The sequence below is a fragment of the Ranitomeya imitator genome, chromosome 3 (genome assembly GCF_032444005.1).
Source record: "Ranitomeya imitator isolate aRanImi1 chromosome 3, aRanImi1.pri, whole genome shotgun sequence".
Lineage (NCBI taxonomy): Eukaryota > Metazoa > Chordata > Amphibia > Anura > Dendrobatidae > Ranitomeya > Ranitomeya imitator.
Genome location: NC_091284.1, coordinates 690,057,822 through 690,073,187, shown reverse-complemented (window position 1 = coordinate 690,073,187; position 15,366 = coordinate 690,057,822). Strand labels below are relative to the sequence as shown.

The following is a 15,366-nucleotide window of genomic DNA, read 5'->3' as shown; positions in this document are numbered from 1 at the left end:
TGTTTTATAGAAATGAATGCAAAGTGGCGTGACAGAAATGAAAAATAGTATTTTTTATCACCTAAATGTCGCTAACTTTTGAACAGGTCACTATAGCTGATAGACTCTAAGGCTGTTATTTGGCCATGAATTGCCATGGCACACATCAGGATCACACAATCATGATCTCAGAGTGCCAATAGGGTTAAAGAAAGAGCACTCACACTCAGTTAACCATCTATATACTGTAGTCACTACTGACAGCAGCATCTAAGGGGTTAGAAGGTCATGGTTGGTGCCAATACCGATCGTGCCTGATGCAGTAGTGTCAGAACAGCTGCGGCATTTTCACCCATCAAGAGACGCTATTCTCTTACATCTCAGGTCAGTAAAAAGACTTCTTTGTGGTCACTATGGGGTTTAAAAAACATATAAGTGCTTGTTAAATCAAGTGTCATACCTATACTGGATTGAAGGACACCATAATCTTCAATGCCTGGAGGCCCACATTCCTCTCAGTCCTCCCCAGACTTTGTTTTACTAGTAAAGTGTAAAACATATTATTATGATTTTTTTTAATGAAATATGTTTGCACTTTGATGTCACCTTATGCATATTTTATATTTTTCTTTTTCCCTAGTGTAAAAGATACAGGCAGACTCTAACCCCTCAGCGCAAGGCTGTCCTCCAAGATAAACTAAATGCCAGCGAACTCTTTAAAGGCAAAAAGAAGTCTTACCCGGCCAGGTCAGTATGTGAAACAGCAAAGAGTAAATGTAACTACTGTAGTATTAGGCATACAATGGAATAAATAACTAATTAAAGTAACGAGAAAAATATTACACTGGTCTCAGTAATATTCTGAAATGGGTTTTTTTTGCCACAAATATAATATTAGTAACTATTTTGCTTCTTTTTAGTATTTCAAAGCCATTCCTAGGTGATTCAGCAGGTATACAGAAAAACCCTAAAATGCAAAAACTATCTTCTCTGGTACAAGGAAGGATAGATGTAGCGGCCAACGTACAAAGAATAAGCAAAACTGATGGGAAGGTATGATATCTTACTCTACAAGTTGTTAACAACATTGTGTATGCTGTCAGATGTCACTGGACATGATTACACATTGGTGTACAACACCAGTAGACTGCAAGTTGTAGGAGAGGGTAAGGAAAGGGGGAAAGAATGTGTCATTAAAATGTAACTTTTATTTTGTATTAATTTAACACCTTATAAATTCACATACAGAGTCGTGAATAATTGAGCATCATCTAAAGCTTTAGAAATCTGCCAGTACCCAAATAATTTATAGCTAAGTGCCTATAGATATCTTTTGTGGATATCTATTAATCTTATAATAGGCTCTCAGTCAATACATTTGTCATAATAAGGTTCAATTTTTATCAGATCTTCTTGGATCTGTGTGTTGACTAGTACATTTGCACAATATAGATCTAAAAAAAAGTGGCTCAGCTGTTATCATGTTATGATAGTCACAAACAAGTCGAAGAAGGATCCAATGCCCTTACAGCAGGCTATATGCCTTCTGTCATTATGTGAGGAGGCTTTAATTACATGCAGTGCAATGTGGACACACGACTGATCTAATGCCAGACAATCCGTTATTCACTCCACTGAGGTAGCCACATCTAATGGTGCAGGGCTAACATGAGTGATCGCGTGTTAGGCTATGTGCACACGCTGCGGAATGGTGTGTGGATTTTTCCGCACTGATTTTGGTAAATCTGCAGGTAAACCGCACTGCGGATTTACCGTGGAATTACCACGGATTTACCGCGTTTTTTTCTGTGGTTTTTGTGCAGATTCCACCTGCGGTTTTACACCTGCGGATTCCTATTATGGAGCAGGTGTAAACCGCTGCGGAATCCGCACAAAGAATTGACATGCTGCAGAATAAACAACACTGCATTTCCACGCGTTTTTTTCCGCAGCATGTGCACTGCGGATTTTGCTTTCCATAGGTTTACATGGTACTGTAAACTCATGGAAAACTGCAGCAAAATCCGCAGAGTGTGCACATAGCCTTAGTATAATAACTGCAAAGGCCGTCTCACCCTGTACTTGCTGTCAAATCAGGAAGCAGCTTAAGTTATATGTCATTCAATGTATCTACATCTCTGATCTCATGCCACACACCCCGCTATTCACTCCACTAGGATAGCCGCATCTACTAGTGTGCGGATAGTATGAGTATCTTAGAAAAAGACCGTTTTCCAGCGAAACGCGCGTCAAGGACACGTCCCGATAATCTCTCATGTAGAATCCTTATGGGAAATATGCAAATGCATGTAGAAAAGCTGCGGAGACACCATCACGTGTTTCTCAACGCAAGCAATAAATAGCCAGGTCTTTCACCTTTTACTAGGCACTGCTCCTAATAGCCAGTTTCCTACTCCACACTGATGAGGGGCAAATACCCCGAAACAGCTGTCTGTGGATGGATACCATGTTTTGGCATAGGTGGTTTTCCTTTTTGGATGCTGCCCTTCCCGTGGTTGTTCCTTCCCGGTGAAAGACCTGGCTATTTATTGTTTGCGTTAAGAAACACGTGATGGTATCTCCGCGGCTTTTCTACGTGCATTTGCATATTTCCCATAAGGGATTGGGGCAGTGTTCTGGATCACTGCGTTGAGAAACACGTGATGGTGTCTCCGCGGTGTTGGATGTTTTGATCTCCCCGAGGTCATTCATCCTTATGTTTATATTACACGTTCATAGACACCAAACATGTCTAGGTTCTTTTATATTTAAGTGGTGAAAAAAATACAAAACTTGGTAAAAAAAAATGGCGCCATTTTCCGAGACCTGTAGCGTCTCCATTTTTCGTGATCTTGGGCTAGGTGAGGGCTCAATTTTTGCACACAGAGCTGACATTTTTATTGATACCATTGTGGTGTAGATAAGATCTTTTGATTGCCCATTAATGCATTTTATTGCAATGTAGCGGCAACCAAAAAAACATAATTCTGATATTTTTAATTTTGTTCTCGTTACGCCATTTAGCAATCAGTTTAATTCTTTTTTAAAATTTTTTTTTATATTGATCGGGTGATTCCGAAAGCGGCAATACCAAATATGTGTATATTTGATTTTTTTATTGTTTTATTTTGAATGGGGGTGATGGCTCTCATAGCATTCTGGCAATGACAATCTTAGAAGTCTGCTGGAGATCTCTGGTTGTCATGACGACCTATCGGTGACTCGCGATCATGTGACGGGGTCACCAATGCGTGGCATAAGCAACGCGCTTCCGGTAAGCGCGAGTTAAATGCCGCTGTCAGGGATTGACAGTGGAATTTAACTAGTTAACAGCTGTGGGTGGATAACGTTTCCACCTGCAGCTGTTGCGGGCACATGTCAGCTGTAAAGATCAGCTGTCATGTTCCCGGAAAGGCGCAGGCTCAACGCCGGAGCCCTCACCAAACAGGGGGAGTCCGGCACCGGTGTACATTTGCACCAAATGTCAGAAAGGGGTTAAGGGCATAAAAATTAAAATTTGAAAATTGTGAAATTTGAAAATGGTTTGCCAAATTTCTGGTATTTTGAGAAATAAACGGAAGTCATATTGAACAAATTTTAACAGTCATGAAGTACAATATGTCTTGAGAAAACATGCTCAGAATCCCGTGATCTGTTGAAGCATTCCAGAGCTATTACCACATAAAGTAACACTAAAATTTGGCCTGGTCATCAAGGTGAAAACAGGTTCGGGGGTTAAGAGTTTAAAATGACTAACTGTATATAATGGGTTTCCTAAACGGGATAAACCTTAACCCCTTTACCCCCAAGGGTGGTTTGCACGTTATGGACCGGGCCAATTTTTACAATTCTGACCACTGTCCCTTTATGAGGTTATAACTCTGGAACGCTTCAACGGATCCCGGTGATTCTGACATTGTTTTCTAGAGACATATTGTACTTCATGATAGTGGTAAAAGTTCTTTGATATTACCTGTGTTTATTTGTGAAAAAAACAAATTTGGTGAAAATTTTGAAAATTTCGCAATTTTCCAACTTTGAATTTTTATGCAATTAAATCACAGAGATATGTCACACAAAATACTTAATAGGTAACATTTCCCACATGTCTACTTTACATCAGCACAATTTTGGAACCAAAAATTTTTTTGTTAGGGAGTTATAAGGGTTAAAAGTTGACCAGCAATTTCTCATTTTTACAACACCATTTTTTTTTAGGGACCACATCTCATTTGAAGTCATTTTGAGGGGTCTATATGATAGAAAATACCCAAATGTGACACCATTCTAAAAACTACACCCCTCAAGGTGCTCAAAACCACATTCAAGAAGTTTATTAACCCTTCTGGTGCTTCACAGGAATTTTTTGAATGTTTAAATAAAAATGAACATTTAACTTTTTTTCACAAAAAATTTACTTCAGATCCAATTTGTTTTATTTTACCAAGGGTAACAGGAGAAAATGGACCGTAAACATTGTTGTACAATTTGTCCTGAGTACGCTGATACCCGACATGTGGGGGTAAACCACTGTTTGGGCGCATGACAGAGCTCGGAAGTGAAGGAGCGCCATTTGACTTTTCAATGCAAAATTGACTGGAATTGAGATGGGACGCCATGTTGCGTTTGGAGAGCCACTGATGTGCCTAAACATTGAAACCCCCCACAAGTGACACCATTTTGGAAAGTAGACCCCCTAAGGAACTTATCTAGAGGTGTAGTGAGCACTTTGACCCACCAAGTGCTTCACAGAAGTTTATAATGCAGAACCGTAAAAATAAAAAATAGTTTTTTTCACAAAAATTATCTTTTCGCCCCCAATTTTTTATTTTCCCAAGGGTAAGAGAAGAAATTGGACCCCAAAAGTTGTTGTACAATTTGTCCTGAGTACGCTGATACCCCATATGTGGGAGTAAACCACTGTTTGGGCGCATGGGAGAGCTCGGAAGGAAAGGAGCGCCGTTTGACTTTTCAATGCAAAATTGACAGGAATTGAGATGGGACACCATGTTGCGTTTGGAGAGCCACCGATGTGCCTAAACATTGAAACCCCCCACAAGTGACACCATTTTGGAAAGTAGACCCACTAAGGAACTTATCTAGATGTGTGGTGAGCACTTTGACCCACCAAGGGCTTCACAGAAGTTTATAATGCAGAGCCGTAAAAATAAAACAAACATTTTTTCCCACAAAAATTATTTTTTAGCCCCCAGTTTTGTATTTTCCCGAGGGTAACAGGAGAAATTGGACCCTAAATATTGTTTTCCAATTTGTCCTGAGTACGCTGATACCTGATATGTGGGGGGGAACCACCGTTTGAGCGCAAGGCAGAGCTCGGAAGGGAAGGAGCATCATTTGGAATGCAGACTTAGATGGATTGGTCTGCAGGCGTCACATTGCGTTTGCAGAGCCCCATATGTACCTAAACCGTAGAAACCCCCCACAAGTGACCCCATATTGGAAACTAGACCCCCCCCAAGGAACTTATCTAGATGTGTTGTGAGAACTTTGAACCCCCAAGTGTTTCACTACAGTTTATATCGCAGAGCCGTGAAAATAAAAAATCCTTTTTTTCCCACAAAAATTATTTTTTAGCCCCCAGTTTTGTATTTTCCCAAGAGTAACAGGAGAAATTGGACCCCAAAAGTTGTTGTCCAATTTGTCCTGAGTACGCTGATACCCCATATGTTGGGGTAAACCCCTGTTTGGGCGCATGGGAGGGCTCGGAAGGGAAGGAGCACTATTTTACTTTTTCAACGCAGAATTGGCTGGAATTGAGATCGGACGCCATGTCGCGTTTGGAGAGCCCCTGATGTGCCTAAACAGTGGAAACCCCCCAATTATAACTGAAACCCTAATCCAAACACACCCCTAACCCTAATCCCAACAGTAACCCTAACCACACCTCTAACCCAGACACACCCCTAACCCTAATCCCAACCCTATTCCCATCTGTAAATGTAATCCAAACCCTAACCCTAACTTTAGCCCCAACCCTAACTGTAGCCCTAACCCTAGCCCTAACCCTAACCCTAGCCCTAATAGGAGAATGGAAATAAATACATTTTTTACATTTTTTAATTTTTCCCTAACTAAGGGGGTGATGAAGGGGGGTTTGATTTACTTTTATAGCGGGTTTTTTAGCGGATTTTTATGATTGGCAGCCGTCACACACTAAAAGACGCTTTTTGTTGCAAAAAATATTTTTTGCGTTACCACATTTTGAGAGCTATAATTTTTCCATATTTTGGTCCACAGAGTCATGTGAGGTCTTGTTTTTTGCGGGACGAGTTGACGTTTTTATTGGTAACATTTTCGGGTACGTGACATTTTTTGATCGCTTTTTATTCCAATTTTTGTGAGGCAGAATGACCAAAAACCAGCTATTCATGAATTTCTTTTGGGGGAGGCGTTTATACCATTCCGCGTTTGGTAAAATGGATAAAGCAGTTTTATTCTTCGGGTCAGTGCGATTATAGCGATACCTCATTTATATCATTTTTTTATGTTTTGGTGCTTTTATACGATAAAAACTATTTTATAGAAAAAATAATTATTTTTGCATCGCTTTATTCTGAGGACTATAACTTTTTCATTTTTTTGCTGATAATGCTGTATTGCAGCTCGTTTTTTGCGGGACAAAATGACGCTTTCAGTGGTACCATGGTTAATTATATCTGTCTTTTTAATCGCGTGTTATTCCACTTTTTGTTCGGCGGTATGATAATAAAGCGTTGTTTTTTGCCTCTTTTTTTTTTCTCACGGTGTTTACTGAAGGGATTAACTCATGATATAGTTTTATAGGTGGGGTCGTTACGGACGCGGCGATACTAAATATGTGTACTTTTATTGTTTGTTTGTTTTTATTTAGATAAAAAAATGAATTTATGGGAATAATATATATTTTTTTTCATTATTTAGGATTTTTTTTTTTTTTTTACACGTGTGGAATTGTTATTTTTTATTACTTTTTTTTACTTTGTCCCAGGTGGGGACATCACAGATCAGTGATCTGACAGTTTGCACAGCACTGTCAGATCACCGATCTGACTTGCAGCACTGCAGACTTCACAGTGCCTGCTCTGAGCAGGCTCTGTGAAGCCACCTCCCTCCCTGCAGGACCCGGATGCCGCGGCCATCTTGATCCGGGTCTGGAGCAGGGAGGGAGGTGAGGAGACCCTCGCAGCAACGCGATCACATCGCGTTGCTGCGGGGGGGCTCAGGGAAGCCTGCAGGGAGCCCCCTCCCTGCGCGGTGCTTCCCTGTACCGCCGACACACCGCGATCAAACATGATCGCGGTGTGCCGGGGGTTAATGTGCCGGGGGCGGTCCGTGACTGCTCCTGGCACATAGTGCCGGATGTCAGCTGCGATAGGCAGCTGACGCCCAGCCGCGATCGGCCGCGCTCCCCCTGTGAGCGCGGCCGATCGCTCTGGACGTACTATTCTGTCCTTGGGAAGTAGGGCCCACCCCACATGGACGGAATAGTACGTCCATTGGCAGAAAGGGGTTAAGGTGCAAAGAAAAATGAAAATTGTTTGAAATTTATGTATGTTTTTTTTTTTCAGGGAAGAGCCATGATATTTTTACTAACAAAAACACAGGTCGCTCTTGCCGATTCTAAAGGTCAAGTGAAGACAATAGTGAAAACTGATGAGATTGCCAGTGTTGCTGTAAGCAAGTTCAGTGATGGCCTGTTCTTAATTCAGCTGACCCAGGTACTGATTTCTGGTGATGACTTGTAATCTTTAAAATCAAAGTTGTCGAGTTTATTTGCATTTTAACCTTTATAAATAATATTACATAATTGACTTTAGACGTTGCAAATAATTATGTTTCTGAGTGATAACATAAAAACATGTCCAAACGATAATAATGAGGAAATTCGGCACAACGAACCCATCTACTGTACAAGAATACATAGTATTGACAAGTGCAAGTAGTGCTTTACCTCTTCAAACATGGGATAATAATGTCGGGAAAAAAAGCTTGTGTGATTAATAACAGAGCTGGACTACACAAAGACTAGTCAACATTAATAAGTTGAAATATAACACTGATCATATAAATATAGAGTTGTCCTCAAAAGTTTAAATACCCCAGCAGAATTTTTGCTTTCTTGACCTTTTTTCAAGGAATATGAATGATAACACCAAAACTTTTTCTCCACTCATGGTTAGTGGTTGGGTGAAGCCATTTATTGTCAAACTGCTGTGTTTTCTCTTTTAAAATCATAATGACAACCCAAAACATCCAAATGACCCTGATCAAAAGTTCACATACCCTGGTGATTTTAGCCTAATAACATTCACAGAAGTTGACACAAATGGGTTTGAATGGCTACTAAAGGTAACATCCTCACCTGTGACCTGTTTGCTTGTAATCAGTGTATGCATAAAAGAGTGAGTTTCTGGGATCCATACAGACTCTTGCATCTTTCATCCAGCCACTGACATTTCTGGATTGTGAGTCATGGGGAAAGCAAAAGAATTGTCAATGGATCTACGGGAAAAGGTAGCTGAACTGTATAACACAGGGAAAGGAATAAAAAAAGATATCCAAGGAATTGATAATGCCATTCAAACTGTGATTAACATAAAGAAATTTAGGGGCTCTGTAAAAGCAAAACCACGGGATGCAAAGAAAAACCCACATCAGCCGAAATACTGGACTCTCTGAAAACTAGCGGTGTGGCTGTTTCAAGATGCACAATAAGGAGGCACTTGAAGAAAAATGGGCTGCATGGTCGAGTTGCCAGAAGAAAGACATTATTGCACAAATGCCACAAAGTATCTTGCCTACAATAGGCAAAACAGCACAGAGACAAGCCTCAAAACCTCTGAAGATAATTTGGAGTGATGAGACCAAAACTTGAACTTTTTGGCCACAAACAAAAATGTTACATTTGGAGAGAGGTCAACAAGGCCTATGATGAAAGGAACACCATTCTTACTGTAAAGCTTGCAGGTTGATCGCTGATGTTTTGGGGATGTGTGAGCTACAAAGGCAGAGGAAACTTAGTCAAACATGAAGGAAAGATGAATGCAGCACGTTATCAGCAAATACTGGAGGTAAATTTGCAATCATCAGCCCTGAAGCTGTGCATGGGACGTACTTGGACGTTCCAACATGACAACTATCCAAAACACAAGGCCAAGTCGACCTGTCATTGGCTACAGCAGAACAAAGTGAAGGTTCTGAAGTGGCCATCTCAATCTCCTGACCTCAATATCATTGAGCCACTCTGGGGAGATCTCAAGCGCACAGTTTTTTTTCCAAGAAGAGTGGGCAGCTTTACCATCTTAGAAAATAAAGAACCTCATTCACAACTACCACAAAAGACTTCAAGCTGTCATTGATGTTAGAGGGGGCAATACATGGTATTAAGAAATGGGGTATGTGAACTTTTGGTCAGGGTCATTTGGATGTTATTGGTTGTCATGATTTAAAAAGAGAAAACACAGTAGTTTGACAAAAAATGGCTTCACCCAACCACTAAAAAGTGGAAAAAAAGTTTTGGTGTTATCATTCATATTCTCTGAAAAAAGGCCAAGAAAGGAAAAATTCTGCCAGGGTATTATTATTATTATGTGTTATTTATTTATATAGCACCATTGATTCCATGGTGCTGTACATGAGAAGTGTTACATACAATGATGGGGAAGGAGACAATAGGTTGAGGGTTGCAGGAGCTCCGATGTTGGTGAGGCGGTAGCTTCATTAGTGGTGAGGAGGCAGCGGGGTCAGTGCAGGCTGTAGGCTTTCCAGAATAGGTGGGTTTTCATGTTCCGTCTGAAGGATCCGAATGTGGTTGATAGTCGGACATGTTGGGGCAAAGAATTCCAAAGGATGGGGTATATTTGGGAGAAGTCTTGGAGGCAGTTGGGTGAGGAGCGAATAAGTGTGGAGGAGAGAACGAGGTCTTGAGAGGACCGGAGATTACATGAGTGAAGATATCGGGAGATTAGTTCAGAGCTATATGGAGGAGACAGGTTATGGATGGCTTTGTAGGTTGGTATTAGTAATTTGAACTGGATACGCTGAGGGAATGAGAGCCAGTGAAGAGATTTGCAGAGGGGGAAGCGGAGGAGTAGCGAGGAGAGAAATGAATTAGTCGGGCAGCAGAGTTAAGGATGGACTGGAGAGGTGCAAGGGTGTTAGCAGGGAGGCCACAGAAAAGGATGTTGCAGTAGTCAAGGCTGGAGATGATGAGGGCATGCACAAGCATTTTAGTAGATTGACTGTTGAGGAAAGGACGGATTCTGGAGATATTTTTGAGCTGGAGGCGACAGGAGGTGGAAAGAGCTTGGATGTGCGGTTTGAAGGACAGGGCAGAGTCAAGGGTTACTCCGAGGCAGCGGACTTCCGGTACGGGGGAAAGCGTGATGTCATTAATTGCGATAGATAGGTCAGGTGAGGAAGAGCTTTGAGATGGAGGAAAGATGAGGAGTTCAGATTTGTCCACATTGAGTTTGAGGAAGCAAGAGGAGAAGGAGGAGGATATGGCTGATAGACACTCAAGGATTCTGGACAGCAGAGAGATGACGTCTGGGCCAGAAAGGTAGATCTGAGTGTCATCAGCATAATAGAGGTGGTACTGGAATACATGGGACTTTGAGTTGTCCCAGGCCAAGTGTATAGAAAGGGTATGTAAACTTTTGAGCACAACTGTATGCTAACAATCTAATGTCAAATAATAACACTTATACTCACCTCTGCTGCAGGCGCCATTCCAGCTGTGTTGGCATTGGCTCTCCTGTGACATTATGTCACAAAATCCCTGCGGCCAATCAGTGCTGATTTTTATTATTATTATTATACATTTTTATAGCGCCATTTATTCCATGGCGCTTTACATGTGAATACGGGGCAAATATAGACAAATACATTAAACATGAGCAGATAACAAGGCACACGAGTACATAAGGAGGGAGGACCCTGCCCGCGAGGGCTCACAGTCTGCAGGGGGTGGGTGAGGATACACTAGGAGAGGGAAGACACTCCTTTCTCCTTTCACTCGTCTCTCCTACAGACATACTTGACTTCCTGGAGGAAGTGAGAGCAGTTACTTATCTCTCTTCCTCCGTATGTCTTGATTTGTCCTAAAGAAGGAAGAGTGAAGTCATTGCTGATTGAAAGCAGTGATCACATGCTACGCAAGCATCGGGAGAGCCAGTGCTGACATAGCTGGAACGGCTTTGGTAGCAAAGGTGTGTATATGTGTTATTATTTGACATTAGATTATCATATATTTATAGTATATGACTGGTTTTATATTTCTACTTATTAATGTAATTAATTTTACATAGGGATTCAAAATGGGTTATCCAAGTAGTGGAAACCCCTTTAATTTACCAAATATTTTAATCCCTTCATCACCTGCACAGCTCTCCTGTTCTCAAAATGGCTTCTGATAGAAGAGCATGTGACCAGACTTGTACATTGAAAGAACAACTTTACCTTGCAAAAAGCTTTTCAGTTGGAAGAGGCTGATGGACTGATCTGGTCTCTCGATCCTCCATCAGCAGTCACTTCATCGACAGGACAGCTGTGCAGACTGTAAAGATGCCTGTATTAACAAGTGCCGGGGAGAACCTGTAATACTTATACATACAGTGGGGCAAAAAAGTATTTAGTCAGTCAGCAATAGTGCAAGTTCCACCACTTAAAAAGATGAGAGGCGTCTGTAATTTACATCATAGGTAGACCTCAACTATGGGAGACAAACTGAGAAAAAAAAATCCAGAAAATCACATTGTCTGTTTTTTTAACAATTTATTTGCATATTATGGTGGAAAATAAGTATTTGGTCAGAAACAAAATTTCATCTCAATACTTTGTAATATATCCTTTGTTGGCAATGACAGAGGTCAAACGTTTTCTGTAAGTCTTCACAAGGTTGCCACACACTGTTGTTGGTATGTTGGCCCATTCATCCATGCAGATCTCCTCTAGAGCAGTGATGTTTTTGGCTTTTCGCTTGGCAACACGGACTTTCAACTCCCTCCAAAGGTTTTCTATAGGGTTGAGATCTGGAGACTGGCTAGGCCACTCCAGGACCTTGAAATGCTTCTTACGAAGCCACTCCTTCGTTGCCCTGGCGGTGTGCTTTGGATCATTGTCATGTTGAAAGACCCAGCCACGTTTCATCTTCAATGCCCTTGCTGATGGAAGGAGGTTTGCACTCAAAATCTCACGATACATGGCCCCATTCATTCTTTCATGTACCCGGATCAGTCGTCCTGGCCCCTTTGCAGAGAAACAGCCCCAAAACATGATGTTTCCACCACCATGCTTTACAGTATGGTATGGGTTTTGATGGATGCAACTCAGTATTCTTTTTCCTCCAAACACGACAAGTTGTGTTTCTACCAAACAGTTCCAGTTTGGTTTCATCAGACCATAGGACATTCTCCCAAAACTCCTCTGGATCATCCAAATGCTCTCTAGCAAACTTCAGACGGGCCCGGACATGTACTGGCTTAAGCAGTGGGACACGTCTGGCACTGCAGGATCTGAGTCCATGGTGGCGTAGTGTGTTACTTATGGTAGGCCTTGTTACATTGGTCCCAGCTCTCTGCAGTTCATTCACTAGGTCCCCCCGCGTGGTTCTGGGATTTTTGCTCACCGTTCTTGTGATCATTCTGACCCCACGGGGTGGGATTTTGCGTGGAGCCCCAGATCGAGGGAGATTATCAGTGGTCTTGTATGTCTTCCATTTTCTAATTATTGCTCCCACTGTTGATTTCTTCACTCCAAGCTGGTTGGCTATTGCAGATTCAGTCTTCCCAGCCTGGTGCAGGGCTACAATTTTGTTTCTGGTGTCCTTTGACAGCTCTTTGGTCTTCACCATAGTGAAGTTTGGAGTCAGACTGTTTGAGGGTGTGCACAGGTGTCTTTTTATACTGATAACAAGTTTAAACAGGTGCCATTACTACAGGTAATGAGTGGAGGAAAGAGGAGACTCTTAAAGAAGAAGTTACAGGTCTGTGAGAGCCAGAAATCTTGATTGTTTGTTTCTGACCAAATACTTATTTTCCACCATAATATGCAAATAAAATGTTAAAAAAACAGACAATGTGATTTTCTGGATTTTTTTTCTCAGTTTGTCTCCCATAGTTGAGGTCTACCTATGATGTAAATTACAGACGCCGCTCATCTTTTTAAGTGGTGGAACTTGCACTATTGCTGACTGACTACTTTTTTGCCCCACTGTAACTGATACAAAACCATGTCCTCAACATATGTGTTCAAAAGTGGACAAACCCTTTAAAAACTCCACAGGTGCCAATAAATTTTAGATGAAAATTAATAATCCCATTTTTTAAGCAATGCTGACAACGCTGACTGTCTAATGAGTAGTTAGCAATATATTTTTAAAGGACACTTCAAAATATGGGAGTTAAGTATTAATCAGGTTGTCCTGGGTAGTGTATTCAAGAAACCTGGTGTAGCATGTGAGAAGTCTTGGAGATGGAAATGTGAGGTTCATATTACGGAGGATGTAAGTCTTAGATCAGTTGCAGAATGGAGAGCACGGGTAGGGTGATAGACAGAGATAAGGGAGGAGATGTATGGTGGTGCAGAACTGTAGAGAGTTATGTGGGTAAATAAAATAAGTAGGTATACCAATTTCAGGTGTTGGGGGAGAAGGATCAGGCATGGTCCATTTTAATATGCCCTATCCGTTGTTTCCAAGAGAAATAAGCTTATTTTCCTATTTCAAGCCATGCAAGCATGGTATGGAATGGAGGAATCTGGGGAACAGCTGTTGGCTGATATATTCGGGACAAAGGAGAAACTCAATTACTGTACAGTTTGTAGGCAGAATCTGGTGACCCCAAATTGTATCAAGAGATGTTTTTGGATGATTTTATTTCATATTGATAAAACCCACAAGATACCTTCCCCCATTGCACATTGCTGACAATACAGCGGTATGTGAAAGTTTGGCCACCTCTGGTCAAAATTACTGTTATTGTGAACAGTTAAGCTAGTTGAAGATGAAATGATCTCTAAAAGGCCTGAAGTTAAAGATGACAAGTTTCCTTTGTATTTTAGGCAAAAAAAAATTGTCATTTTTTACATTTTAAAAATTACAAAAAAAGAAAACGGGCCGATGCAAAAGTTTGGGCACCCCTGCAGATTTGTGTGCTCAGATAACTTTGACCAAGGTTTCAGATCTTAATTAGCCTGTTAGGGTTATGGCTTGTTTACTATCATTGTTAGGAAAGGCCAGGTGATGCAAATTTCCCAGTTTTAGAAAAATCCAGTCTCCTCTAACCTTGTGCCAAAAAAGCAGCGGCCATGGGTTCTTCTAAGCAGCTGCCTAGCACTCTGCAAATGAAAATCGTGAAGACCTACAAAGCAGGAGAAGGTTATAAGAAGATAACAAAGCGTTTTCCAGCTGCCATTTCTTCAGTTTCGAAATGTCATTGAGAAATTGCAGTTAACAGGAACAGTGGCGGCCAAGATGAGGTCTGGAAGCAAAATTTCAGTGAGAGCTGCTCGTAGGATTGCTAGAGAGGCAAATTGGAAGCCCCATTTGACTGCAAAAGACCTTCAGAAACATTTAGCAGACTCTTGAGTTGTGGTACATTGTTCCAATGTTCAGAGACACCTGTACAAATATTGCCTTCATGGAAGAGTTATCAGAAGAAAACCTTTCCTGTGTCCTCACTATAAAATTCAGCTTCAGAAGTAGGCAAAAGAACATCTAGACAAGCCTGATGCATTTTGGAAACAAGTCCTGTGAACTGATGAGGTTAAAATATAACTCTTTGGCCACAAATAATCAACGGTATTTGGGGAGAAAAAGGACAAAGAGTTTCAGGAAATAGACTTCTTGCCAACAATTAAGCATGGTGGTGGATCAATCATGCTATGGGGTTGTGTTGCAGCCAATGGCATGAGGATCATTTCACAGGTAGCGGGAAGAATGGAATCAATAAAATTGCAACAAATTCTTGATGCAAACAATAACACGATATATAAAAAAGCTGAAATTGAAAAGATGGCATCTACAAATGGATAATTACCGTATATACTCGAGTATAAGCCGAGATTTTCAGCCCAAAATTTTGGACTGAAAGTGCCCCTCTCGGCTTATACTCGAGTCACGGTGGGCGGCAGGGTCGGCGGGTGAGGGGGAGAGGGCGCTGAGGCATACTTAACTAGTCCTGACGCTCCCTCTGCCTGTCACACGGTCTTCCTTGCTGCAGCTCTTCCCCTGTTCAGCGGTCACGTGGGACCGCTCATTAGAGAAATGAATATGCGGCTCCACCTCCCATAGGGGTGGAGCCGCATATTCATTTCTCTAATCAGCGGTGCCGGTGACCGCTGATAGAGGAAGAGGCTGCGGCACCGATGACCGTGTGTTAGGGCTAG

At 41.5% G+C, this 15,366-nt stretch overlaps 1 protein-coding gene across 2 annotated transcripts in view; it reads left to right on the top strand.

The window, feature by feature from the left end:
* The window catches only part of MYO1A (myosin IA), a 109,168-nt gene that overhangs the window by 89,501 nt on the left and 4,301 nt on the right, over positions 1-15,366 (top strand). For both annotated transcript variants that reach the window (XM_069758531.1, XM_069758532.1), the window contains 3 exons: positions 620-726; positions 900-1,032; positions 7,548-7,697. In XM_069758531.1, the coding sequence (XP_069614632.1) occupies positions 620-726; positions 900-1,032; positions 7,548-7,697 (390 nt within the window). The remainder of the gene's footprint in view (positions 1-619; positions 727-899; positions 1,033-7,547; positions 7,698-15,366) is intronic.